General features: G+C 37.7%; 1 protein-coding gene across 1 annotated transcript in view; it reads left to right on the forward strand.

Moving 5' to 3' along the window:
- The first annotated feature begins 207 nt into the window (after positions 1-207).
- Positions 208-25,440, forward strand: part of TRPC6 (transient receptor potential cation channel subfamily C member 6) — a 37,082-nt gene continuing 11,849 nt past the window's right edge. Inside the window, exons 1-7 of the mRNA XM_010171311.1 lie at positions 208-975; positions 8,766-8,951; positions 9,126-9,290; positions 14,511-14,724; positions 16,598-16,825; positions 20,715-20,979; positions 23,839-24,034. Of these exons, the coding sequence (XP_010169613.1) occupies positions 289-975; positions 8,766-8,951; positions 9,126-9,290; positions 14,511-14,724; positions 16,598-16,825; positions 20,715-20,979; positions 23,839-24,034 (1,941 nt within the window). The 5' untranslated portion in view covers positions 208-288. The remainder of the gene's footprint in view (positions 976-8,765; positions 8,952-9,125; positions 9,291-14,510; positions 14,725-16,597; positions 16,826-20,714; positions 20,980-23,838; positions 24,035-25,440) is intronic.

A 25,440-nucleotide genomic window follows, 5' to 3' on the forward strand; every position in this document is an offset into this window, starting at 1 on the left:
TTTAAAGTGAGGATGGATAAGGCTTTGAGCAACCTGGTCTAGTGGAAGATGTCCCTGCTGATGGCAGGGGGGTTGGAACTAGATGATCTTTAAGGTCCCTTCCAATCCTAACCATTCTATGATTCTATGATTGATTCATTCTATAAAGTGGATGTGCCCTTGCATACAACAGAACGAATAATTTCTCTATTTCCACACAGGCGAGGCAACGAGAATAGACTTGCACTACGACGACAGACCATTCTCCGGGAGAAGGGGAGGAGGCAGGCCAGTCGAGGGCCAGCGTATATGTTTAATGACCGCTCAACAAGTCTTTCTCTGGAGGAGGAGCGCTTTTTGGATGCAGCAGAATATGGAAATATTCCAGTGATTCGCAAAATGCTGGAAGAATGTCCCTCACTCAATGTGAACTGTGTGGACTATATGGGACAGAATGCCTTGCAGCTGGCGGTTGCCAATGAGCACCTGGAGATCACAGAACTTCTACTGAAGAAGGAGAACCTGTCTCGGGTTGGGGATGCCTTGCTTTTGGCTATTAGCAAAGGTTATGTTCGGATAGTGGAAGCCATCCTAAACCATCCTGCATTTGCTGAAGGGAAGAGACTTGCCTTGAGTCCTAGCCAGTCAGAGCTCCAGCAAGATGACTTCTATGCGTACGATGAAGATGGCACACGGTTTTCCCATGATGTTACACCGATCATTCTGGCCGCTCACTGCCATGAGTATGAGATTGTACACACTCTGCTGAGAAAAGGAGCTCGGATTGATAGACCACATGACTATTTCTGCAAATGCAGTGAGTGCAATCAGAAACAAAAGCATGACTCTTTCAGCCATTCTAGGTCAAGAATCAATGCCTACAAAGGTCTGGCCAGCCCTGCTTATCTGTCTCTGTCCAGTGAAGACCCTGTAATGACTGCATTAGAGCTCAGCAATGAGTTGGCTGTGCTTGCCAACATTGAAAAAGAATTTAAGGTGAGTAGAGGGATACCAATTCTGACAGACATGGAATTGCAAAGTTCAGTTAAAAGCCTTTCTCCTATTCATTGAGCAGTAAGAGATCAGCGTCATCTTCATAAATCAGCAGGATAACATGGGAAAACATAATTGTTAATGAAGGGGAGATTTCAATCTTTGGGAATGTTTTATTTCTCTATGCTACTTGTAATTCCTACTGCTTATGTAGAAGGTACCAGTGAACTCATTTCCCACTTCCTATCAGGCAGGATAGTAAGGGAGTCCCTTCAAACCCATGACTGAAGCTGGCTTAGGACAGGGGAAAGAGAAGACTGAAGTGGGACACTTCAGTCACTTATGCAAGCCAAATTGCATGGTTCTGCTAAACCCTTGTACATTCTCATTATTTTCTCATAGTTGGACTGAAAACTTTCTCACTTAGAATCATAGGACAATGGGTTGGAAGGACCTTAAAGATCATCTCACAATGTTTTACAGTTATTTACTAAAAGAATTCTAAATAATGTCCTTCTTGTCCTTTTTTAATGTGTTGCTTTTCTCTGGTGTTTCTACTAACCTCTTCCTTTTTTTTACTTGTTTTGTACCTAGTTATATGTGGACTCTGTGAAGATGAAGACTTTCAGTGTTATATAAAATTTTTAATGTTACAAAAATGCATGATTTTGAAAAAAAAATAATTAGCTGAGACACAGGAATCCAAGGCCCCTTAGATCCTTGAAGCATGAATGTTCTTTGGGGCTTTTTTAATTATGTAGATACAATGGTGCACAACCTGCAAAAATATTTACTGCAGTTTATTTGTGTGAAGACAGTAAGAATGTAAGCTTTTTGCTCTCAGTAAATGCAAACATATGCAGTGTTAATTATGACTTAGGTTAGTTAAAATCACTTGGACTGGGTTTACCTTATGGAACCCTGTTGAAAGCAGATGCTAGTGTATGATACTACTGTGTCAGAGCAAGATACGTAGACTTCACTAGCAGGAGATCAAACCCCATCCAAAACAGTAAGAGAATAACTTCCAACATTGTGTTAGGAAGAGTTTGAAGTTGCCATGATCAATATTTATTTTAATCTTCTTAGCAGTGATACAGTTCTCAAGGCCGTGAACTTATCTCTGCTCAGACAACTTTCGCTGAGATGCTGCAATTCTGAATTAATTACTCCTGACTTGTGCTCATAGGTGTATCTTTGTGGTACCAATCTGTTGTAAGAAGCCAAAATATTTATTGGAGAGGGAAAAGAAGGAGGATGAATGTGCAGGAGGAACTTAAAAATAGCATCTAAACAATTGGAATAGGAGCAGAGGACAATTCTTATTTTATATCAATAAGATGAAATTCTGGGAAAAACTTTTCAGCTTAATGCAGAGGATGAAATTCTGCCCCATGAAGTCCCTGGCAGAAGTCCTTAGTAACTCAGTGGACTGAAATTTCATCCACTGCTTTTATGTGTAGTTCAGAGAAGAGTATTTAAACCACATACTCTTGTTTCTTTCTCTTTAGCAGCTGCTGAAGATGTTAACAAAAGGACTTGATTAACTGAAAGAGGAGTAAATTTAGAACAGAACAGAAAAACATTTTTCGTACACCATGTATGCAGCCTGTTAAGTTCACAGCTATGTTGAGATAAATAGCGTGTCTGATTTGTGGGGACTGTATATCTCTGTTTACCACAGTTGGAGCGACACAAGCTAAGATTATTATAAAGATAAATAAAATCATGGAAGATAAATAAAATCTGGAACAGTCAAAAAAAAAATACAAGCACTGAGATGAACTGGGAGCACAGTATTTGTCCCTGGTGCCACCAGAGCAGGGAATGGAACACATGGGTGAGAAGAGGTGGGCTGGTTCAGAGAGCAGGCTTCTGCAGGCTACCCTGAAGGGCCATGAGAAGGTCCTTCCTCCACGTGACTTAGCTCATCCCTGAGTGACTTTTGGTTGTTTTTTTTTAGTTCCTCTTTTGTGTCCTCTAAAATTAGAGCTCTGCTTCTAGTATAGTATTGTATAAAGAATTGCAACAGAGATTTTGAGGTACTGTCCCTCAGCAGAAACAGGAGGCTAGACAAGAGACAGAGCAGCTCCATATTGCTGGGCATTAATCAGCCAAGCTCTGCTGGGAACATACATACTCTATAGAGTGAAGGTGAGTAGGAACAATGAGGAGCAAGAGCACAAGGCAACATGGAAATTTAACTCTCCCTTATTCGAAGGTTTTACTGGGACCAGGTGTCTGGCGACATAAGGTCTTTTGGGAACAGTTTTGTAGGTATTAAAACCATGTGGTGGTTCTGGATAAATATTAAAGACAAGGCATTGACGAGAGTTAACATTTACGCTATTGATAAGTGATAACATTTACAATATCTAGACAGGCTGGGGGCTTGACGGAGGTGCCTGGCTTAGGTTCAGTGCCGGCAGTACAAAGGTTGTGTGTACAAGCTGCAGGAAATGGATGCTGACGTCTTTATTGAGTCTGGGCTTGTTTGTGCTCCTGTAAGCTCATATCCCTGTTTGCAGCAATTTATCTAAAAATTGATACCCTTACTTTATTTCAGGAGTTTGCTACAATTAGCCAGATTGTGTAGTCCCTGCGTAAAAAAAAAAAAAAAAGGGGTTTTTATAAAATGTGTTACATGTGCTAGTGTAATCAAAGCAAGTATATTTTTAGTGCACAGATTATCTGGACATGGCAAATCTTTAGCTCCACCTAGGGTTTGCCTGCACCATTTAAAGTATTTAAAACCTTGCCTAAATTAAAATTGAACTTTCTGGTAATACGCTGTTTTAAAAGTCACCTATTTTATAGCGCTGATGAGGTATTGTTGCAAGGGAGCTTCCCAGTGGGTGCCTACAGCAACCAGTGGATGATTCCCAGGTCTTCCTCAGAGGCAATGGAAAGGGTTGATGCAGAACTGTGATGCTGGTTGCTTCGTGACTATCTTAAAAATTACTTTTGTCTCCTGTCTTACACCATCAGTTAAGCTTAGAGATAACACTGGCCATGAAACTGTGATTCATGCAAAATAGGAAATGCCATAATCAATGGAAAGCAGTCTTTGGAACAAACTTCTTTCTATGCTTCAAACCTCTGTAGTGGTGGTATCTAGCATTATATGCCTGTTCCATTTGGTTGCAACTTTTTACAAGTGTTTTGGAGGATCATTCTTTATTAGGAGAGAAAACAGAAAGTAGATTATTTCTGAAGGAAGACTGGACAGTTGTATCAAACATTGTGTAGGAATGTTTCTGTGCCAAGAAAACAGCTAATTCAGGCTTCCTGAGTAATTCTGAGATCTTAAAGATTTTCTGAACTCCATTTAATTTAGCTTTTTATGACATGGCTATGTGTGCAGCTTTACAAGGCTTGATATTATATAGAATATTTTTATTTTGGGAGATTGTGCTCATATGTTCTGTTATCTAAATCGTTTGCTCACCCTGGAGCTAATATCTCTACTAGGTCCATAAGGATATAAATGATATCTGACAAATGTTGTCCTGCAGAGATGTGGCCTGGACTTTTGAGAGAGACAACTGTGGCCCAGTGCTGTTCAAAATGGATAATGGCAGTAGACTATTTTATTGTTTAATGGGATGGAGTAGAAAATGTATCTTTAAATTAAATGTAGATATGTTACGATTTGCTGTAAATTAATAGTCCTAATAAGGTCATCTGGGTTTGCTTTTCTGATGAGAAGCAAAATTCAACTTATCATCTCTAAGCCTGATTTTCTGTTTATTTTCATTTATAAAACCCCCATTATGTAAATCAGGTGCCAGTCTTCACGATGGTTATTGTCAGTTCTCTTAAAGAAAAGGTAACATCACCCTTTAGAGAAAAACTGAGGCACTGAAGGAGTAAGGGTCACCTTTTTAAGGGGAATAATGTGTTTGTCTACCTACTAAGACACCTAAATCCAACATTTAGATCCCACTTACATTCACAAGGTACTGTGAAATCCAAATCCTCGTATAGCAGTACCTGCGTTTCTAGTCTTGATCTCTACAGTTCACTAAGCAAGGCCAGGACATGGTCTGGAGCACTGCTTTGTCTCATCTGTGGGGCTCAGTGTCAGCCTGTGTACTGAGAGCATGTTAATCCTGGGCACAGTCTTGGGGGCAGCAGGAGACAGTAACTGGTCACAGGACGCTGCATGGAGAAGTCTCCTTTCTTCTGGGAGAAATGGCTGTGATGATGCTCTGCTGCTCTCCTGGCCGTGCTCTCCTGCTTATGTGGTCAGAGCTAAGGCAAATCATGGTCAGTTGAGGTTTTCAGAGTGACCATGGCCTGCTTGCTCCCTTACCTGGGATGCTAAGACAATCTGTGGCTGCTCCTACCACAAAGGGCAGGTGACCTATCTAAGCAGCAGCAACCGCAGTCACCCCCACCCCTCCTACCATTCCTCTGCCACCAGCATCTTGTTCCCCTGGTTCCTCATGCCCCACAAAGCTCACCGAAAATATTCACCTTCATTTTGCAGGGTGGAAGCAGCCAGTGCTGCCCTCTCATCCTTGGTGTGGCAAAATTTGGTGAAACTGGGAGCCCTGAACCAATGTTGTCACATGCGTACAATAACGCACACATGCTTTATTGCAGAGTTAAGGGCTGATTCTTTTTAGAGCCTCCAACTGTACTTTAATTGCTAGCTGCCTTCTCAAGTCTCCCAGGACTGCTTTTTTAATTCATTATATTTACAATTTGCAGTAAAAGAGAACTCGTGGAATTATCCATGAGCCTGTGGCCATTTTCAAAAATAAGTTAAGCCAAACAAATTACCATGTTCCCTTGGCTCACATTAATGGTAAGAGACATGTGAGACTCTGGGGGAGGGGGAAGCTTCTGTGTGTGTGTGTGACAGAGAGACACGGAGATGGCAAGAAGAACGTATTAATAATTTCTGCTGTCACTACACATTTAAGTGGACCAAGGAGAAAAGGGGCAAAAGGCGACCCGAGCAATAGTCCCTGCAATTTAAGACACTTGATTTCTTAGAAACAAAGTTCCCTGGCTAGAGCTATCCTCCTTGTGTTCAGACCCTGACAAATCTTCCTGTAGCCGTTTAAGAAATTATCATCCTATCTATTCACTGTAACCTTCCCTAAGAGGATAAATTCTTCGTAAGATAATATGTCTCAAGACAGCAAACTGTGAACTAGAGCAAGGAGGTGCGTTGCCTTCAGCTGACTCTGCTGTGTTACAACTGTCTTGTGCTGTGGCTGGGGCGAAGGTGGTGACGCTGGCACCGCTCAGTTCCCCAAAGCTCGTTTGCTGTAACCTGACCGCCAAGGAGATTTCAGCTCAGCAACCCCCAGCGCTCACAGCTGTGACAGTATTTCATGGGAGGGGAAGCTGGTTTCTTGCATTTGCAAATAAGAAAATGAACTGATGGAGTTTCTGGATGAATTTACTGTGAGCTAATATATACTGTGAAACCATGTACAAACCTAAATTCAGAAGGGATAATTCTGCAAAGTGTGAGTGCGGGTATCTGGCTATTTTTGAAAGTTCCCATTCAGTATTAATTTTGGTAAATAGGTCTAGACTCAGAAAAAACCATATTTTTCATTGGAATAAATTATCATGTATGATTTTTGGTTTGAGACTACCCAAAGGCATTGTACTTCACCATGGAGTAATGGTCTCCTCACATACTGTTTTGAAAATCCATGTCATGTCTCACTCACCAGAGCTGGAAAATACTGATGAAGAGTGTGTGATTGTGCATATATGTATGTATTTCTACCAGAAAATATGGACATGCCAATATATTACAAATATATTACAATATTTTGTAATAGTTATTTATGAAGGCCAAATTATTTTGTTCTTAAATTTATTGAAAAATATTCATTTTTTCATTTGGATAAGGGTTGGATATCAGTTTGGAACAGTTCATGGGACCTAATCATGCAGGGGTGCATGGGTTGACTCTATGTTTTTTCTTTGTCTGCGAATCTCAAGTGATTACGTTTCCTTTCATTTTGAAGGGGAAATTTATGTACTAAAATTATTAAATACTGAATCTTTTCTTAGCTACTGCTACAAAAATGAAAACCAAACAGAAGGTGATATATTACTCTCAAAAAATGTCTTCCTGTAGTGCAAAGATTTTGGTTAACCTCCCCTGTTATTCTTCTGAATGGGAAAATAAATGATACAATAAAAAACCATACAGCATGTCATGAAAGTAGTTAGTTGTAGTATTTAGCTTCTGTTGTCTTTGTAGAGAAATGACATTAAAGTTCCTTTCTCTTTTATGACAGATCTGAGCCATCTTGCTTATATTACCTTATTAAAAAAATAAATCACTAGCATTTTTATGTAGACATACAACAGTGTCTATAACTATTTGTCTATGAATGGTTGCATCCATCTAAGTAAAGTAAAATGTAAAACTTGGATGCAATCCTTTAATATATCCAAGTAATAAATTGGTATTGTGGTGTGGGTGATAAAGCACAAATGCATGAAGGACATCCTCGGCAAATCAATTAGGGTATTCTGTGTAGTCAATATAATGGTTTCTCTTCCAGGGTGTGCATTGGATGGCAGTTAGTATGAAGGAAGTAATTAAAAAGAAGGGACTAAACAGAGACTAAGAATGGGAGAAGGGGGAATGCTATGAAGAACAGACTTGAAGAGGGGGAAATGTGTCACTGTTGGGATTTTTTCATTCTTTTTTTTGGGAAAAATTCTACAGTAATTTCATCTTTTTAACACTTATTAAAATCAGTAGAGATCACAAAAATATCAGAAGTTGTTGTCACATGAATGAATAAATCTCTTGTAAGATCTAGGCCAGGGGCGATACATCTGGAGACATTTTTTAGCTTTAGCTATACATCTGTGTCTGTCTAACTCCTTATCTGTCTAGATGTATTCATATTTTATGACCAGACACTGCTGCAAGTAAGAAGTGGTTAACAAACTGTGTATTGCAATGATCAAAATATCTTTTTCTGTTTTGACTTACACCTTTTTGAAAACAGTGACTGAGAAGAATATTTGGTAATTAAAGCATTAAGCAACTGAACCTGCAGTTGTAGAGCAGTGCTTTGGCTTACACAGAAAACTCTGTCATGAGATACTTGAGCTAGAGGCCATGGAGTTTAAATTAGAGATTTGGTATCACCATGCTATTTGTAGCACTACTGAGGCTATTACTGGAAGACAGCAATCAAATCTTGTGTTTGCAAGCTAAAATAGATGTCGGACAATGAAAAGGAAAATCTTTACAAGAGTAATTCAAGGCCTAAGGAAATTCAATCTATTTATGTACTTCTCAAGAAGGTTGGGAGGTTGCTTAGACATGCTCTCTGTAGGATACTCATCTTGTCCAGAGTTGAGTTCTCTACAGTGTAACTTTGTGCATCTGAGCTAATTACCTAAACTTCTGTTGCAGTCAGAAAGTAGAAAAAATAATTTACTATCTGCTATTCATCTAAACTTGAAACAGTCATTAAAATGTCATACAATATTTCTAAAAGTGGGGGATTTTTTACTTTCATTTGGCTCTAAAGCAAGTGTAGAGAAGTAACTCAAATGTAAAACTTGATGATGTAGATGTCCAAGATAGCCAAGGTGAGATGAATTCTACTCCAGTGAACATTCAGGGGAAGTAGATGCCTGATAATGAAGTGCTGTTAATCTAACAGAAAAAAAAGCATAACAAGATGTAAAACATCTATTTATGCTCACAAGTGTGTAGCTGGGATGTAGAACTGTCTCTTGTTTGCTCTAAACAGTGAATCATCTCTTTTCTGCTTTCTTTTCTTTTCTAGAATGATTACAAGAAATTGTCTATGCAATGCAAGGATTTTGTAGTTGGACTCCTTGATTTGTGCAGAAATACAGAAGAAGTGGAAGCTATTTTGAATGGTGATGTAGAGAAGAGCCATAGTAATGGAGAACATGGTCGCCCCAGCCTTAGCCGCTTAAAACTTGCCATTAAGTATGAAGTTAAAAAAGTAAGTAATTATGTTGATCAAGCAGACATGTCTTATACCCCTGTTAATGCTGCTTTGAATATAAGCTGAGTGGTTGCTATTCCCCATTCTTAATGCACTTCATATAACTGTTGTTTTAACAAAAGATATTCTGGTAGCAATGTTGTTTTGTTGTGCTTCTTTTCTTTGTTACAGTTTGTAGCACATCCAAACTGCCAGCAACAGCTTCTTTCAATCTGGTATGAGAATTTGTCAGGTTTACGGCAGCAGACCATGGCAGTGAAGTTTCTGGTTGTTCTTGCTGTTGCGGTAGGACTGCCGTTCCTTTCAATGGCTTACTGGATTGCTCCTTGCAGTAAGGTCAGTCTGTGAAACCTTGTAATGACCTTTCATTAACTCCTGTATCATCTGTGTGTACATTCCTGTCAGGCAAAGATGAAGCATGGGTATAAATTACTGACATGCTTAAATAATACTTCAGAAACATGTTATTTTAAAGCTGAGTTAGAAAGGAATGATTGCAAGATTGCATATTCTGATTCTGATTGCATATTCTGATTCTGATTGCATATTCAAGTGGTAATTGACAGGTAAATGTATTATGTTAAATGCAATGCACGTTAAATTAAAATGATTGAGCAAGAGTTGCCCTGTAGAAACTGTAGTTTAGAAACAATGAGTCAAACTATTCTTCATTTAGTTGCTGCCTTAGTACACACATGCAGGGGATCCTCGTTTCCTGTCGATTCAGACGTAGACTAAGTTCAAGCTGTGGGGTTTTTCCAATTACCTCGAAGGCAATTTTATTTTTATGATTAAAAATTAATAGATAAAAGTTGCTGAAACATGAATGCCAGAAATTAAAACCATCATCATCAGTTTTCTAGAAGTCAAAGTGAACTGTGTTGGCTTGTCAAGACAGTGCTGATACTCATTATATTTCATGAGGTTTTTAAGGCAATCATGCAGCCCACACTGCATCCATTTATAATAATGTACTGTTTAGATTTGGATGCTACCGCTCCATCTGTTTTGAATGATGTATACTATGGAAAGCCTTTCCATCGAAGATGGGTTACAAGCTCTAACCTCTCTGAACTTTGTGCTGAATCTCTGTTTTAGTTGGTCACTATCTATTTTAAATGGACACTGATGGAAAATTTCCCTTGAGAGTATGTTAGAGGGAACAAAAGGGACCTGTAAGGATTATTCAACAGGTCTCTTTTGTATTATTCAACACTATAACATCCATGATTTTAGCTGGTCAAATTATGTGTGCATACAGTGATTTTAGAGGAAGAGGAAAGTTGAAAGAGAGAAGTGAGGTCTCTGTGGATTTTTTTTTTTTTTATTGTCCTCTGAGAGGAGAAAGGTGGGCCTTTTTTGTTTTGCCATATTTTTCATTTCTTTCAGTCTGGACAATAAAAATAGTTATATCATTTTCACTTTTCTGTATAGTGACTAGGATTTTTATGAATACCTTTGTCTTAAAACATGCCTTGAGATTCAACATACTTCAGTAATTTTCTTTCAACTCTAGCAATGACTTGTCTACTTGTCATTTTCATTTTTCAATGATTTATTGGATTGTAAAGTAATTTCGAACCATTGTATGTTCTGAAAAAACTATTTCCACAGTAGCTTTTAAAAGTTTCAAGGGAGAACATTCTTTAAGCTTTCACTTCCTCTGTTGCTATTTAATCATCTCATCATATGTTTTTTATGTTGAATGCTTTTTGTTTCATTATATTCTGCAAATGTAAAGTCTAATCCACCTTTTTCACTGGTTGCCATTCTTATCTTGTGCTTCACTCATACTTCAGTATTTGATTCTTCTGTTTTTTAAGGACAAAAATGTTCACTGTTTAATTTCAGGACAGGATGGCTCCAATACAGAACAAGATTTGTATCAACAGAGTCCATTCTATATATGAATTGATGGAATTTTATAAATCTCTTTTCCTCTTACCAAGATAAAGCACCCATTCTTTTTCCAGGTTTGACACTGTAGGGAACAGTGACAGAAGAGAGCAAAAATACTCACAGAATTTGAGGTGAAAAAACAGTTTACAGTGGAGTTATTCTGATACATTTCTTTGTATTCTCATGTCTTATCTCTGAAAAAGGCAAAAAATGTTTAAGACATTTGCAACATCTCAGTCAGTTGCCTGTATAGTTGACCAGTATGAGCTTGAACCACAGATATTGAATTGAGAGTTTCAGATCTGGAAGAAATTTCATAGGAATATGTGGACAAAGTCCTGTTGATTTTTCAGGAATCAACTAGTGTCAGACCCCAAATGGAATTAAAATTACCTCTTATTTGAGTTTCAGCCAGCAATCCACATGAAAGCACTTCAAAGTTTTGTGAACTCTTTGCTCTGCATTTCTGATTGGTAGTTTAGTGTAACTACTGACATAATTAATCCAAAACTTCTAGAATACTATTTTATTACATGACATTTTGAAAGAACAAAAAGTATTTTCAGTTATCTCCAAGACTCTCCAATATCTGTGCTGTTCAGCTCTAATTAATAATAGAATTCAGATTTTTAGCTTTATAAATTCGTAAGTAATCAGTCAGCCCCTGGCCAAGATGAGGGATCAGATCTGAAATTGAGTCTTCTTCCCCTGTTCCCAGCCACCTGGGGCTGGCATTTGTAAGAGAAGTAACTTGGTAAGTCCCTACATGCTTTCTAGAAGCATGTTCTGAAGGTTATACACATTCCTCTTTTGCACTGTGGTAAGAGGAAAGAAATTGAACATTATGTCCAGTATTTAAGGAGCTAGAAAATGGTTCTTCCTAAAAAAATAAATACATTGTCTCTTTTTTTGTTATCAGGCCTTTTTCCCCTTGTGATAGATATGCTGCCTGGAGTCCTATTTTATCATTTCTTTATCAGTGCCGTACTCTGTATTGTTACAATAATGATTGTCTCTGAAGAGTCACAAGGGGGGAATAATGTGAATCACTGACTCCAGTCCCTAGTGATTTCAGGTGACCCTATAAACAGACAAATGTATGCTGAAGGATCCACAGTGTGACTATTCTATATCTTGTCCTAATCCAAACCCACCTGTAAAACACTCCCTAAAACTCTTATAACAAACCTAAGATCATAGCACAGAGGATCAGAAACCAGAAAAAAAAAATAAAAAACAAAATCCAAAACCAAACCCACTTAAATTACAGAAAGAGATTCAAAGCATTTAGAAGACCATGTCCTTGGTCTGTGCAGTGAGAGGGAATTTATTATGTCAAAATGCACAGGGAAACTCTATTAAGAAGGAAGTTAAAGAAAAGTCTCAACATCTTGCAAGATTATGCCTTGTCTTTATATATTGCTCTTTCTTTCCCTGATTTGTGTTTTCTGACCTACATATTTTTCATAAAGAGATTCAGAATTTTAGAACTGTCATTTCAAAATTTTGTTGGATCATTGTTATATGGCAATGTCACAAAAACTTCAAGCACTGGAGTAATCAGTACAGATGTAGTCAGCCCTGCTTCCAGGGACATTTTACTGTACGTATATGTAAAGAATACTTTTTTGTCTCTTTTTTTTTTGGGGGGATGGAGGGGGTGCTAGTAGTTTTTGTTTTGTTTTGTTTTGTTTTTTTTAATCAAGGAGTATATTAACATTACTTCCTTTCATATTTTTTCTTCTTTTCTGGCTATGTCTCTTTCTGGCATCTGTCTCCTAACCCATCTTCGTTTGTGAACACAAGCATAATGCATTTAAAGGACACTGTCAAGGTACTTTCTGATTTTCCAGTTCTGCTTTATTCTGTGTTGTTTATGACTGTTCCTTCCTAGCCTTCAGCACAAGAAAGACATGGACCTGTTGGAGTGGGTCCAGAGGAAGACCACAAAAATGATCAGAGGGGCAGCACACATCTTCTATGAAGAAAGGCGGAGAGTGTTGGGGTTGTTCAGCCTGGAGAAGAGAAGGCTCCAGGGAGACCTTATTGTGGCATTTCAGTACTTGAAGGGGGTCTGTAAGAAAGATGGAGACAGACTTTTTAGCAGGGTCTATAGCAATAGGACAAAGGGTCATGGTTTTAAACTGAAAGAGGGCAGATTTACACTAGATCTGAGAATTTTTTTACACTGAGTGTGGTGAAACACTGGAAGAGGTTGCCCAGAGAGGTGGCAGAAGCTCCATCCCTGGAAACAATCAGGGTCCAGTTGGATGGGGCTCTGAGCAACCTGATCTAGTGGAAGATGTCCCTGCTTATTACAGGAGGGTTGAACTAGATGACCTTCAAAGGTCCCTTCCAACCCAAGTAATTCTATGATTCTGTGAAGTAAAATCTTTCCCCATGATGAATACCTGTTCTCTTTGTAGTTCATGCAAAATAATTAGTTATTGAAGATAATCTCTTGAGGCTGGGGGAATAATTTATTTTTAAAAAGGATAATTTTATTGGGTGGGAAACATCATGAATAACATGGGTTTGAAAAGTGGTGTAAAGGAGAAAGAAGATCAAATTTTGTGCCTGCTAACCTTGACAGTGTTCCTTTAACAGAGTCTTTTTACATTTGTCTAATTTTCTTAATGTCATCTGTGTTTGAGACCTTACCATCTCATCCTTTGCTGCATCCTCTTTGATTCTGTAAAAGCTGACTGTAACTAAACATCAAAATTCTGACTTTGATATTGAAACTAGTGTAGCAAAAATATCTATATATCAATGATTTATCTTTCTGCTCGCTGCTCCCTTTTCCAGACTACAGACTGTTACATGTTTCAGCTGAGATCTGAGACACTTGCTTTCACTCAAAAAAAAAATTTTTAAGACATACAGATACTGACTTCCTCTAAAATAAAAGAGTTTTACTGCAGCTGCCAACTAAGTGAACAAACTAAGACTTTTACTATTAATACAGGCACTCCCAAAAATCAAGTAAATAATTGCTAAAAGTTCAGAATTGTGTGAGTTTGTATGGAATTTTTAGGGGTTTTTAAGTGTTGCACTAAACCATTTTGAAGTTGTGGTTAGTCATGACAAGGTTGAGGACATTTCCATTAAAGGAATCAGGAAGGAAATTAAGATGCTACAGAACTATAAACATAACCTTTTGAGGCGCCATGACTTGTTTTTAAAAAAAAAATAAGCTGGGAATACTGCACAATAATTGTGCTAAACTGAGTATCGTATCAGTCAGGAAAATAAATTCTTTAGTTGTAATTCACTCCTGGTGGTAATTTAATGCTTTTAGTAACTGTCAAAATACCATTTTGTTTGTTGCCTCATAAAGATGACTAGCATGTAAATTAAAAAGAAATTCAACAACTATAATAAATTTTTCTCTTGGTTGCCTATAGACAGAGATGCCCCAAAATAATTACAGAATTATTCCAAAATACTGAGTTAAAAATACATATGGTCAAATTGATTTATTGTCCCTTTTAAAGGTGGCTGTCAGCATGGCATCATAGTATACAAACTTTTTGGAAATATTTGTTCCTCTGTATTACTAAAATACATATTTCTCTGTGTTACTGTTCTTTTTATACATTTTTAGTTTGGAAGAAGGCAATGCAATATCCTTGTGTTTTATAACCTCTGTTGCAGCTGGGGAGGATAATGCGTGGACCATTTATGAAGTTTGTAGCCCATGCAGCCTCTTTCACCATTTTTCTTGGTCTACTTGTCATGAATGCAGCTGACAGATTTGATGGCACCAAACTCCGACCTAATGAAACAACAGGCAATGTGAAACAGCTATTTAGGATGAAAACATCTTGTTTCTCATGGATGGAGATGCTCATTATTTCTTGGGTAATAGGTAAAGATTAATTTTCACTTAAATTTGTCTTACTATGCTATCAGTGAAGCTGGACCCAATTTAAACCTTTGCTATTAATGTTACATGTAAAAATTGCAACAAAGGGAGTTTATTCACCTGGCTGCATTCCCACATTGGCCTCATGTTTCTTATTGTATGTCAGCAGGATTCACATGTGCCTAATTAATCACAAACATTCAGGCTAAGGATTTAGGTGAAATCTATGTAATCTGAATATGAATGAATTAAATTTTATGAATACCAAAGGAATATGTCTGGCAGTTTTCTGGGGTTTTTTTGAATCAGGCTTTGTCAACTCCCAAGGGGAAAGATTTCCACATCATGGCCCAGGTTTTCTTTGAGTCCAATTGTCGCTTTCTGCTAAGATTCTCTTATTTTGCAAGTGTGCCTGCAGAATTAATAGTGTATATTTATATTATATTATTGTATGCATCATTGACAAAAGAGAAGCAGAACATAGACCCCTGAACATTCAACAGTAGATTTTTCCATCCCAACATAAGGAGGAAATGAACACTTTGAATAGTACTCTGAGCTCACCCATTCAGTTCAGTGATGCAGTACTAGTCAGCACAAGAACTTGAGCGCAGACCCTCAAAAATATTTTAGCTGTCTGATTCTTATTTACAGGTCTAATACCATTTATTCCAATAGGGCTTTGAAGCCCAAATATTTTAAAGATCTGGGTTCTAGTTGTTAGTCAAGTCACTAAGATGGGCGAGTTAAATTCAGGCTAAGTAAAATCAATTTCCATTCAAGAGCTTACGCACTTAAAGTATTTTGCTTTTGTGAGCTCTTTGTGATTGAAATTGGAGTCACTTGTACATGAACTGATTCTTATAGCTTTAAAAGATATTGACAGTCTTTATTTCATCATACAGCTGTATATAAATTAATATAATTGTGTATTATGTGAATAATATGGCACTTAGTTTTCCAACTATTCTATAAATGTCAGTGTTTTTATTTTATAATAAAGGAGTAAATAATAATTTTCCAATTTGAAGTTCTAGTTTGCTAATTTAATCTATTTTTATTTATTTCAGTGTCATGCATAAGACGGTTTATGAAAAATTGATTCAATGCATACAGATGTAGCATTGAATTTAATTACTGTAATTAACATTACAATTGTCCTTATCTGAAAATAATAAAAAGTTCCTTCAGACAATTTGATAAGTGCAAAAAATAGTGACATTATTCCAATTCTGGTTTTTATGAACTCTCTTTAGAATCCTAGAGATGTAGTTCATGATTAAATAAATTTTATCTTGAAAGGGAAAAGGATTCACTCAATAAAAAGGATGCCATAAACTAATACTGTACTCCTATATTTTATTGTTAAGGGAGAATAATTAGGAATCATACAGATACCTTTGCTCTGTTGAAGAAGCATTAGGTCTGATTCTTGCTTTCATGCTCATTTGTCACATATATTTGCAATTTTGGTAAAATAGACTGTGCAGAGTACTCTGGAAATAAGAAAATGTGAGTTCTGCTGCTAGTTCTACCACTATATGATCATGACAGAGCGTTTCTGCTCTTCTAGTCTCTTTCAGTGTCTGTAACAGATGGTTATACTCATATCCCATTCTTCTTTTTGAAAGCTTTTGTAGTTGTACAGGAAGAAGCAATATGAAAAATTGTTATTATTACTCACATGAGAAAAAAGTGCTGGAATGTATATGAATTGGCAGGTTCAAGGATTTTAGTTTGTGTTCAAACTCCCACTGACCAAAATGGTTTTCAGTCTGACTGCAACCAAGAGCATATCCTATACATAATGAAATATTGATTAAAACAAATGTGAAGATAAAAGAACACACTGTTTTCTCTTTTCTGTCTTACACAGGCATGATATGGTCTGAATGTAAAGAAATTTGGTCTCAAGGTCCAAAGGAATACCTTTTTGAGTTATGGAATATGCTTGATTTTGGTATGTTAGCAATTTTTGCAGCATCATTCATAGCAAGGTTTATGGCATTTTGGCATGCATCCAGAGCCCAGAACTTCGTTGATGCAAATATGAAAGATCTGACAAGTCCAACACTGGAGCCCAACATAAAATACTACACCTTAGGTGAGTTGATTGCCCATGATTAATACTTACTTCGTGGCCAAGATGAATTGATTTTCTGTTAATAAGTCTCCAATATTTTAGTCCCACAATGTACTGCTTAAGTAGTTTCTACCCGTTCTTCTCTTTCTCATCCCTATTATTTGATCACAGTTCCCTTAGCTATGCTCATATATCTCTTTGGGGACTGTTCTAGACATCAGGCACTGAAATGATCTAAGATCAAAATAAGCCCATCGTCACCTTTTCAAGGTTATTTTGATCCAGGTAATTTAATCTGTTCAATTTCACAGTGCCGACCTGCAAACACTTGTGTTAACAAAATTGCAAATGTGATGTAATGCAGTGACAGAACTAATGAAATTCGGGAACTTCTTAAACCTGCCAACATAACCAATTTATCTTTTGACTACAGTCTTAATTCTTTACTCAGGGACCTTGTTATATTATTTTAATATTTTTCAATCCACTCTCTGTACCAGTAAGAGATAGAAATGTCAATAAACTTGCTTGGCGTATATGAGAAGTGTCTAGAAGCTATTTTGCCCAAAAGAGAAAAAATTAAGCTCTGTTTATTTGTGTTCACTCTCAACACCACCAGATCTCTCTTCCCTTCATTAGATATTTTTTCCTAGATACTGAATTACATCAGTTTCTATTCTATGCCTCAAATACTGTTTCGGATAGGGTTGCATTTCTTCATTATCCTGACTGTAAAGAAGTAGAGCAATTAACATATATATTCTGAAACCCATTAAATTGTAGTCTTAGAAATTTTACGGGAAAGTTACAAATTTCACATAGTTTCCAAAAGCAGCTACTTAAATATTAATTCAGTTTTCAGTAACACCAACTTGAAGAATCTGCAAACAGGGGCTGTTGTTTATGTTCACAGTTTCTGAGTATGACAAGCACAAGTCTTGCAACTCGTTCATGCTATCTAATACTGTATCATCTGGCAGGGCAGTTTCCGTTGATATCAGTCATGAGTTTTGACTTTCTTATGCACTTAGGCAGAGTTGATCCATTTTTTGAATGTGTGCATGTACACATGAAGTCTACTTGGAGAACATCTATGTATGGTAATACTAACATGGATAATATTAATAGTGAGTATTTAATGCCGCAGGTTTTATCATAGGCTAGCAAACATAACTTGATAGACACCAGGTTGAACATGAGCCAGCAATGGGCCCTTGCTGCAAAAAAAGTAAATGGCATCCTGGGCTGCATTAGGCAAAGTATTACCAACAGGGCGAGGGAGGTGATCCTTCCCTCTACCCAGCACTGGTGAGGCCACACCTGGAGGACTGTGTCCAGTTCTGGGCTCCCCAGTACAGAAGAGACAAGGACATGCTGAAGAGAGTTCAGCAAAGTGCCACAAAGATGATGAAGGCACTGGAGCATCTCTGCTATGAGGAAAGGCTGAGAGTAAGGCTGGGGTTGTTTAGGCTGGAGAAGAGAAAGCTCCTGCAGATCTTTTCAATGTCTATAAATACCTGAAGGGAGGGTGGAAAGAGGACCTAGCCAGGCTGTTTCAGTGGTGCCCAGTAACAGGACTGGAGTCAGTGGACCCAAACTGAAACACAAAGAGTTCCCTCTGAACATCAGGAAATACTTTTTCACTGTGAGGGTGACTGAGCACCATCCTTGGAGATACTCAAAAGCCATCTGGATGTGGTCCTGGGCAATGAGCTCTAGGTGGCCATTCTGTAGCAGGGGTGTTGGATCAGATGACCTCTGGAGGTCCTTCCGCACCTCAGACTTTCTGTGATAATACAGCTCATCTGGAAACCTGAAACATCTGACTGCTAGCCCATACTGAAACATCTACTATCTTTGATTTTAGTTACCCTTGAAATCTGAGGGAAAGCTAACACAGGGTAGGCCTACTTACATGGAAATGCACAGTACTTTGCCATACTGGCATTTTCTCATTTGAATGTAGTGTAGTGTGTAGTAGGCTTTACAGTGAGTAGCTCAATAAAAAATATGCACATACCTACAAGAAAGACACAGCAGCTACCAAGGCAATAAATATGTGCTAACTGAGCCTTGTTATGCCTAGAAGCAGTCATTCATTACTTTGTCATGATACATGAATACTGGCATGGCAGTAAGTTCCTTGAAGAATATGATTTTCTGATGTAGGTAAGGACATTTTTAATAATACTCAGCATCACTGGGTGTGGATATATTACAATGCTGTATGAATATCTGACCTTTTATTAAACTGTTATTTGTTAACAGCTCAAATTATTATTTTTCCATATGCCAGTGATTGCCTTTATTGCAATATAAATTACTTGTTTCATTTTTTGGCATTTGCAGTAGAATGAACACAGATGATAACGCTCTCCTGGGATGCAGGAAACCCATCCCAGGTTAACCTCTTCTCTTTGCCTGAAGTACAGTATTGAATTGAACTTAAGCCTCCCATCTCATGGGAGAATGCCTTAATCTCCAGCTAGGAAGTATCGTGAGTGGTGTTGCTTTGGATTTCTCCTTCTGACATTTTTCTATAAATATTTATTTAAGTATAGGTCTGAACCTGGAATGTTCATATCTTCAGTTGCATGTGTTCCCTATCAAATGGCAGTGTCACGTTCTCTCATGATCCAAAGGATGTTCAAGTAATTCACACAAGTGTATTAGCTTCAGCAGAAGAGATTGATAGAAATGATGATAGAAAAGGTGATGGAAACTGGTGTTTGGTGTTTGCCAGGAGAGAGACATTACCATTTTACTATGAGTAAAAAGATGGAGTAAATAGAAAAAATAAACATTACTGTTCCCACAGTTTTGTAGTTGTGGACGGCATTTAATGATTCCAGATCCCCACATCAAAACAGTTCATTTTGGTAGCTCATACATATCACATCTCTAATTTAATTTATTCAGTTTTCATTGCCTGACCCTGCAAGCTGAATTTTACTTAGATTCTCTAATAGGTTGAGATTCAAATCCCAAAAAGGTACTTCACTGATCTTACAGCCCAGCTTTGTAATGGAGATCTAATGGAGATCTAATCAATAGTCAAAAGCAGTGGTTTTAGCACTAACTGGCTCAATTCAGCCAAACATAAGTGATAATGCCATTTGAATTGCCAAGGTGCTGCTCCAAAGAGATCTCCCACAGATCTGTACAAATATCTTGGATACCCTGGGTATCTCAAATGGCAATGGACGTCTGTTCAGGTGTCTGAATCAAGCCCCAAGTGCTCACTAGGCTGCACTGACTAGACCTCCCATTTGGATAGCTGTTTGCAGACCTCTTAATCTCAAACTGAATCCCATTCATGGTTTCTTCTAATTCAAAATTACACTTCCAATGAAGGTGTAAAAGGAAGACATTAAAACATAAGTAAAAAAGCAAAATGCTTCCCCAGCCCTGGCACTTCTATTCCAGTCATGGCCAAGTATCTTCCTTTCTTTGACTTTTATTTCTAGCAGCATCTTCATGTAAGACGTTTGCTGAGCACTGTGATGTGAACAACCACTACTGGCACTTTTTGAGCAGTCATAATTAACACATAGAAGCCCAAGTTAATAACTTAAGTATTCACAGCTTTCAGTGAGGAAGTAGATTTTCTATGTATGTTTTAACTTTGAAAGGGTAAAAAGTAACTGCTCCTTACTTTTATGCAACAAAGTCTTAGAATTTTTCTGCAAGTGAAAATGGCTGAAAATTCACAGTACAGTGTATAATAAAGGGAAAAAAAAAAAGCCATGAAGACTGCATCATATCTGTTCCAAATTTGCATAGCACCATAGCATTCAATTCTAGTTTACACTGATGGGTTAATTGTTGCTCACCAAAAGAGAGTACTTCAGTGAACAGCCTAAGGTGGACTTTGAAATACTGACAGAAATTCTCATCTTTTGTTTTCTAGCCAGAATAAACTGGGATCCATCCGATCCTCAGATCATATCTGAAGGCCTGTATGCAATTGCAGTAGTATTAAGTTTCTCAAGAATAGCCTACATTTTACCAGCTAATGAAAGCTTTGGACCCCTGCAGATATCACTTGGCAGAACTGTGAAAGACATCTTCAAGTTCATGGTGATATTTATCATGGTGTTTGTGGCTTTCATGATAGGCATGTTTAATCTCTATTCCTACTATCTGGGGGCAAAACAAAACGAAGCATTCACAACGTAAGTAAAACTGATTAAACTGTAATGATTGTGGGCTGTTTTTATGGAAAGTTGGTTGCTTTTATTGTGTATGTTAAGTTTACTAATTGCTTTATAAGGTTTAACTCTCTTTAAAATTTCTTAGTCTTGGCTTAAGTAGTGATTTTCTCTCTTGTTCTGGTGCTTAAAGGATATATTTGAAAGCAGAGGATGAGCTCTTGTTCCCAACCATACTACGATAAGTCAGGAAAGACAGGCTAGGAAGGTGAGATGTAGTTGCCCTTTACATGAGAGAGCAGCAGAAATGCCCGTACCTCTGCCTAGAGATAGATGATGGGCCAGCGAGAGCTTGTAGGTCAGGATTAGAGGGCAGACCAACATGGGTGATGTTGTGGATGTCTGTTACAGAATGCCTAATCAGGAAGACGAAGTAGATGAAGCCTTCTTCAGACAAGTGGAAGAAGCCTCACACTTGCAGACCCTGGTCCTCATGGGGATTTTTAACCACCCTGATATCTGCTAGAGGAACAACACAGCAGGGCACAAGCAATCTAGGAGGTTTCTAGAGGGCGTTGGCAACAACTTCCTGACACAGGCTATCAAGGAGCTGATGCGGAGAACTTTGTGATAGCTGACTTTTAAAAACAAGGAAGAACTGGTTGGGTATGTGAAGGCTGGCAACGGCCTTGGCTAGTGTAGTTCAGGTTCCTGAGAAGAGAAAACAAGGCAAATAACAGAGCCACAACCCTAAACTCCAGGAGGAGCAGATTTGTTTTTTCAGGGAAGAATCTATGAGATAAGGGCAGTCCAGGGAAGCTGGTTGATTTTCAAGAATTACCTTTTCAGTGCTCAAGGTTGGTCTATCTCAATGAGTAGGAAATCAAATAAAATGTGTCAGGAGGCCTGTGTGGATGAACAAGAGTGACTGATAGGCCAGCAGGTTGTGATGCCACTCAGAAGGACCTCGACAGGCTGAAGAAATGGACCACCATGGACGTCATGAAGTTCAACACAGGGAAATGCCATGTCCTGCCCCTGGGGAGGAATAACCTCAGACACCAGGGCAACCTGAGGCTTACTGGCTGGAAAGCAGCTTGGCAGAAAAGGACCTGGGGGTTCTGTTGGACACCAAGTTGACCATGAGACCAACAGCTTCCTGGGCTGCATTAGGCCTCCCCAGGCTTATAAAAAACCAGAAGTACCTCAAACCCCTTACACAGCGCTTACACAAGTACATCAGCTGACCTGTCAGTGCAATCAGTAATAGCACACCATGCGCAGGGCTTGTTCCCAGGGTTGTTCAGGGATTTCTGGACATAGACTGGGTCAGACTCTGGGTCTGCAGGACAGCATCCTGCCAGCATGGGCAGTCGGCACTGGCACTGCAGAGTGCAGTGTAGTGGCTCTCTGCAGCATGTGAGAACAAGGCTGATTCCTCCATCAAGTGCCACTGGCATCTGTAATTTAAGCAGGCTGATCAGTACAGTGTGAGACACATTATAAAATACTTGGAATTTGGTTAAGACAACTCTCTCTATATTCTTACTAGTCAAAAAAATATCTAATCCCTATTTTAAGCTCTGGCTGTTCATTGTTTCCAATGACAGAAGTGTATTCCATCTTGAGAGAAAATATATTCCCTTTTTATTTTTTTTTTCTTTCTGACCCTTTATTTCCTTTCCTTTTTTATTCTCCCATTGTAACAAGAGAAATTCTGAATTCAGTGTCAGGAGTTATTTGGTATAGATTTGTCTTGCCTCTAATTTCTAGCTGTGATTTTAAGATGAATCACTTGAGTGGAAACTCATTCTTTTCCGTGCTCTGCAGCCCTTACCTACTTAATTTCTAGCTGTCATAATATTCAAGCTATAGCTTTTAGGAAGTATACTCAGCCAGGAAGCAAACTTGGCCAACAGGGGAAAATTTGTTACTACTTCATTATTACTATTAGTTCCCATAATAGGTAAAGTACCTAAAACTACAACTCACAGATGGAATACTGGTAAAATATTATAAGCAGAGACTTAAATTCATAACTAAAAGTTACAAGTTTCTTTTAACTTTTTTTTTTATAATAATGCAATAACAAAAAATGTGCTTTGCAATGCAACTGCGTTTTGATCATGGGGAACTGAAATCTGTTCATCAAAGCAAGGGAAAAATATGTCTTCAAGCAGGTGGAGGTAGAAAAAGATACTTCAAAGGTTTGGGCTTATATTTATGTGTATATATACGTATATGTGTGTTTGTGTATATGTATATATATATATAATTATTAAGAGGAAATACATGTATTTAGAGGAACTTACCTGAAAAAAATCAGTATCTCCACACCACGGCTCATTACCTTTATTCTGGATTTGTGGGAACAGTGAAAACTCAACTGGAGGATTATTCTCCATGAGACTCATTTTTTGAAAAATGCTGATTTGCAGTCAGACATCCTGTTTTCTTCACAGTTTCAGAACGTTAATAATATTAATGGTAAAGTAATTAATGCTAAGTGAACTACTAAAGTATTGACATGTAGGTTATTTTTGTTATTCACATTGACATTACAAGCACGCATGTGGCGTGTTGTTTAAAGTAGTTAACAAGTGAATCATTGTAATATTCTTTGGAGAATGTCTGTATAATTCCTAAACTGAATCAGATGGTTTTATTGTCAGTCCTAAATATTAGGAATCTTATATTATGAAGCAGCCTGTACCTATGAAATTAGATAGTCTACTTGTTCTGCATATCACTGTGGTAGAATTCTATATTACAATTAAATGAAAAATTTGTACTCTGTATAAAAATGATAACTGGCAATTTATACAAAAAGAATATACAGCTTTTCTTCAGTAACATATGCACGTGTTCCATTTCTCTTTTTAGTGTTGAAGAAAGTTTCAAGACATTGTTCTGGGCTATATTTGGACTCTCAGAAGTTAAATCAGTTGTCATCAATTATAGACACAAATTTATTGAAAACATTGGTTATGTCCTTTATGGAGTCTATAATGTTACCATGGTCATTGTCTTACTGAACATGCTTATTGCAATGATCAACAGTTCATTCCAGGAAATTGAGGTAAAAATTCCATTTATGATTAAATATCACCACATTTACTGTTACAGCTAATTGTTTAAATCTCCTGTAAGATCGTTCTTGTTGACATCTTATTTAAGAAATATAACATGTAGGCTTTTGGAATATATTAGGAGAAAATATTAATTCTACTGTACTTTTTATTATGAAATATCTGCAAATTACCCAGCTGCATGTACTTGCAATAGTAAAAACTAGACTAAGAAACTACTGTTGAACTGTTTTATGTTCCTGAAGACAATGGGCTACATTCTATGACTTTGTGAATCTTTCATTTGCCTTGTTTGAGTAGTGTCCCTGTTGCTGCAAGGATGTTCTTGTTCCTATACCTTGATCTTGCAAGCAAGTCTTTAACATAGTTTTCTTCTTTTATTTAAACAACTGATGCTCTAATCCTCTGCAGTGAACAGAACTTTACTTGACAAAGTAATCAGCAGGGCTACTGAAAATCAGCATGAACTTTTTCATGCCATGGAAAACAAAGGGCTAAATCTTCAACATTGTTTAGAAAAAAAGGAAGCAGATCTCCAGGAGCTAGGCCATCCCAGCCTTTCCCAGGTTGTGACACCCTTGCCACAAAGCAGCAGACTCAGGTTGACACTGCTCTGGTCCCACATTCTGGACTCTGGTTTGGGGATGTAGCATTGTCCATCTTGAGCAAGAGCAACACATATTCTCCAGAGAGGTTCAGATTTTCTGACTCAGGAAGCCGTAGAACTATCATGTTCAGAGCAATAAAAGCCAGGCTATTATAAAAAAATATGGTGACTGGATACAAACAGCTTCTAAAAACAGATACTGCAATATTGAGTCATGTCCCTGAACATGACATCAGTCCTTTCTGCAGAAAACCCTCTTGAACTTTACAGGGAGCAGTAAAGCGAGTGTTTTGAGTATCATAAATGTTAAACATAAACCACAGTGATGATAGCATACCTGATGTAATCATGTATTCCAGCAAGTGGAAGGAATTAGGTAAAAATCACCTAATCTTTTTTAACTTCATGTTTAAAGTAATAGAGTAAAATTTTAATTTAAAATTCCGATACTATGTCTTCTTCACAAAAAAGATAATAGACTAATTGCTATAGAAGAGACCAATAAAATGAGAAATCCGAGCTGCTAGTCAAATTGAGATTTACATTTTTGTTATGTAAATACAGGATTTTTCCATTTTATTTACTGAGCATGACAGTCCAAGCAAACCCTAACATTCATTCTGTAACAGATGAATTTGAGTGTTGCCATGAAGCTTTAAATTGGGCATTGTGTGCCTTTAAGTCAGAGCTTTCATTCTTATCAGTGTGCTTACAAAGAGCAGCAGAGGTCTGTCTTTGTGCTCCTGTATTGCAGACTATTAGCACTCACTCTGGAGTAGCCAATGTTTA

Source organism: Antrostomus carolinensis, unplaced genomic scaffold (assembly GCF_000700745.2).
Source record: "Antrostomus carolinensis isolate BGI_N321 unplaced genomic scaffold, ASM70074v2 scaffold21077, whole genome shotgun sequence".
In the NCBI taxonomy this organism is placed as follows: domain Eukaryota; kingdom Metazoa; phylum Chordata; class Aves; order Caprimulgiformes; family Caprimulgidae; genus Antrostomus; species Antrostomus carolinensis.